The following is a 1,153-nucleotide window of genomic DNA, read 5'->3' as shown; positions in this document are numbered from 1 at the left end:
CAGGCCCCACTGACCGTCCAGGCCCCACTGACCCTCAGGCCCCACTGACCGGTTTCCCCGCGAGCAGGGCGAAGATGCGCAGCCGCTCCTCCTGGATGAAGCGGTCAGAGTGCAGGCGGTGCCAGTCCACCAGCTGCATGGTCAGCAGGTCCCGCACAGGCTGGCTCCCCGCCAGCTGGGACAGCAGCAGGGCCAGCCGGTGGTCACCTGTGGCAACAGAGCACCAGCTACAGCCTCCTCCCTGCTGCTGGCACGGCCATCTCCTCTGGAGCTGGGGTTTGGGCACAATTTACATTCCCGGACTGCTTTGGGTTGGAAGGGATCCTAAAGCTCAGCCAGTGCCACCCCCTGCCATGGGCAGGGACACCTTCTACTAGACCAGGCTGCTCCAGGCCCCATCCAACCTGGCCTTGAGCACTTCAAGGGATGGGAAGTCCACAAGCCCGATATTTCTTATTAAACAAACCTCTCCATAAACTGTGGGAGAACAGGGGCAGGGGAGGAGACAGAGGAACAGGAAGGACAGAGTTCCCAAAGGAGACAAATGAAGTTGAAAATGTCAGCTGACATAACAGACCAGGATGAAACCTGCCATAAAGGTCTGAAAATAAACATTTTTAAACCAAGTGTGAAGTGGCTGAACAGAAGCTCAGTTAAAAAACATTCATTAAAAATTCAAAGAGAGGACTGTGGAAAACTCCAGTTCCAAGTGTAATCCAGCAGCACTTCCTAACTGGAGGAAGCTGACAGAGGTAGTGAATGGGACCATGGACTCCAGCAGCAGCCCTCACCTAATCTTCAAGGCCAGGCTGGATGAGGCTCGGAGCAACCTGGGCCGGTGGAAGGTGTCCCTGCCCATGGCAGGGGGTGGGACTGGATGGGCTTTAAGGTCCCTCCCAACCCAACCCATTCCCTGACGCTGTGGCCACTGCCAAGGGAACACTCCCCGAGCAGAGTATCCAGTGACTCTCAGCTCTCTGAGTGTACCCCCTCCCTGTGCACACTCCCTCCCTGTGCACAGCCCCTCCCTGTGCACACCCCCTCCCTGTGCACAGCCCCTCCCTGTGCACAGCCCCTCCCTGTGCACGACCCTTCCCTGTGCACACCCCTTCCCTGTGCACACCCCTTCCCTGTGCACACCCCCTCCCTGTGC

General features: G+C 58.2%; 1 protein-coding gene across 3 annotated transcripts in view; it reads right to left on the bottom strand.

Moving 5' to 3' along the window:
- The window catches only part of NUP98 (nucleoporin 98), a 31,231-nt gene that overhangs the window by 4,750 nt on the left and 25,328 nt on the right, over positions 1 to 1,153 (bottom strand). For all 3 annotated transcript variants that reach the window (XM_027669039.1, XM_027669038.1, XM_027669040.1), the window contains one exon: positions 50 to 207. In XM_027669039.1, coding sequence (XP_027524840.1) covers positions 50 to 207 — 158 coding nt within the window. The remainder of the gene's footprint in view (positions 1 to 49; positions 208 to 1,153) is intronic.

The sequence above is a fragment of the Corapipo altera genome, unplaced genomic scaffold (assembly GCF_003945725.1).
Source record: "Corapipo altera isolate COAL_440 unplaced genomic scaffold, ASM394572v1 189, whole genome shotgun sequence".
Classification (NCBI taxonomy): Eukaryota; Metazoa; Chordata; class Aves; order Passeriformes; family Pipridae; genus Corapipo; species Corapipo altera.
Note: the sequence above shows the minus strand (reverse complement) of the source record. Positions and strands in the feature narration are given on the sequence as shown.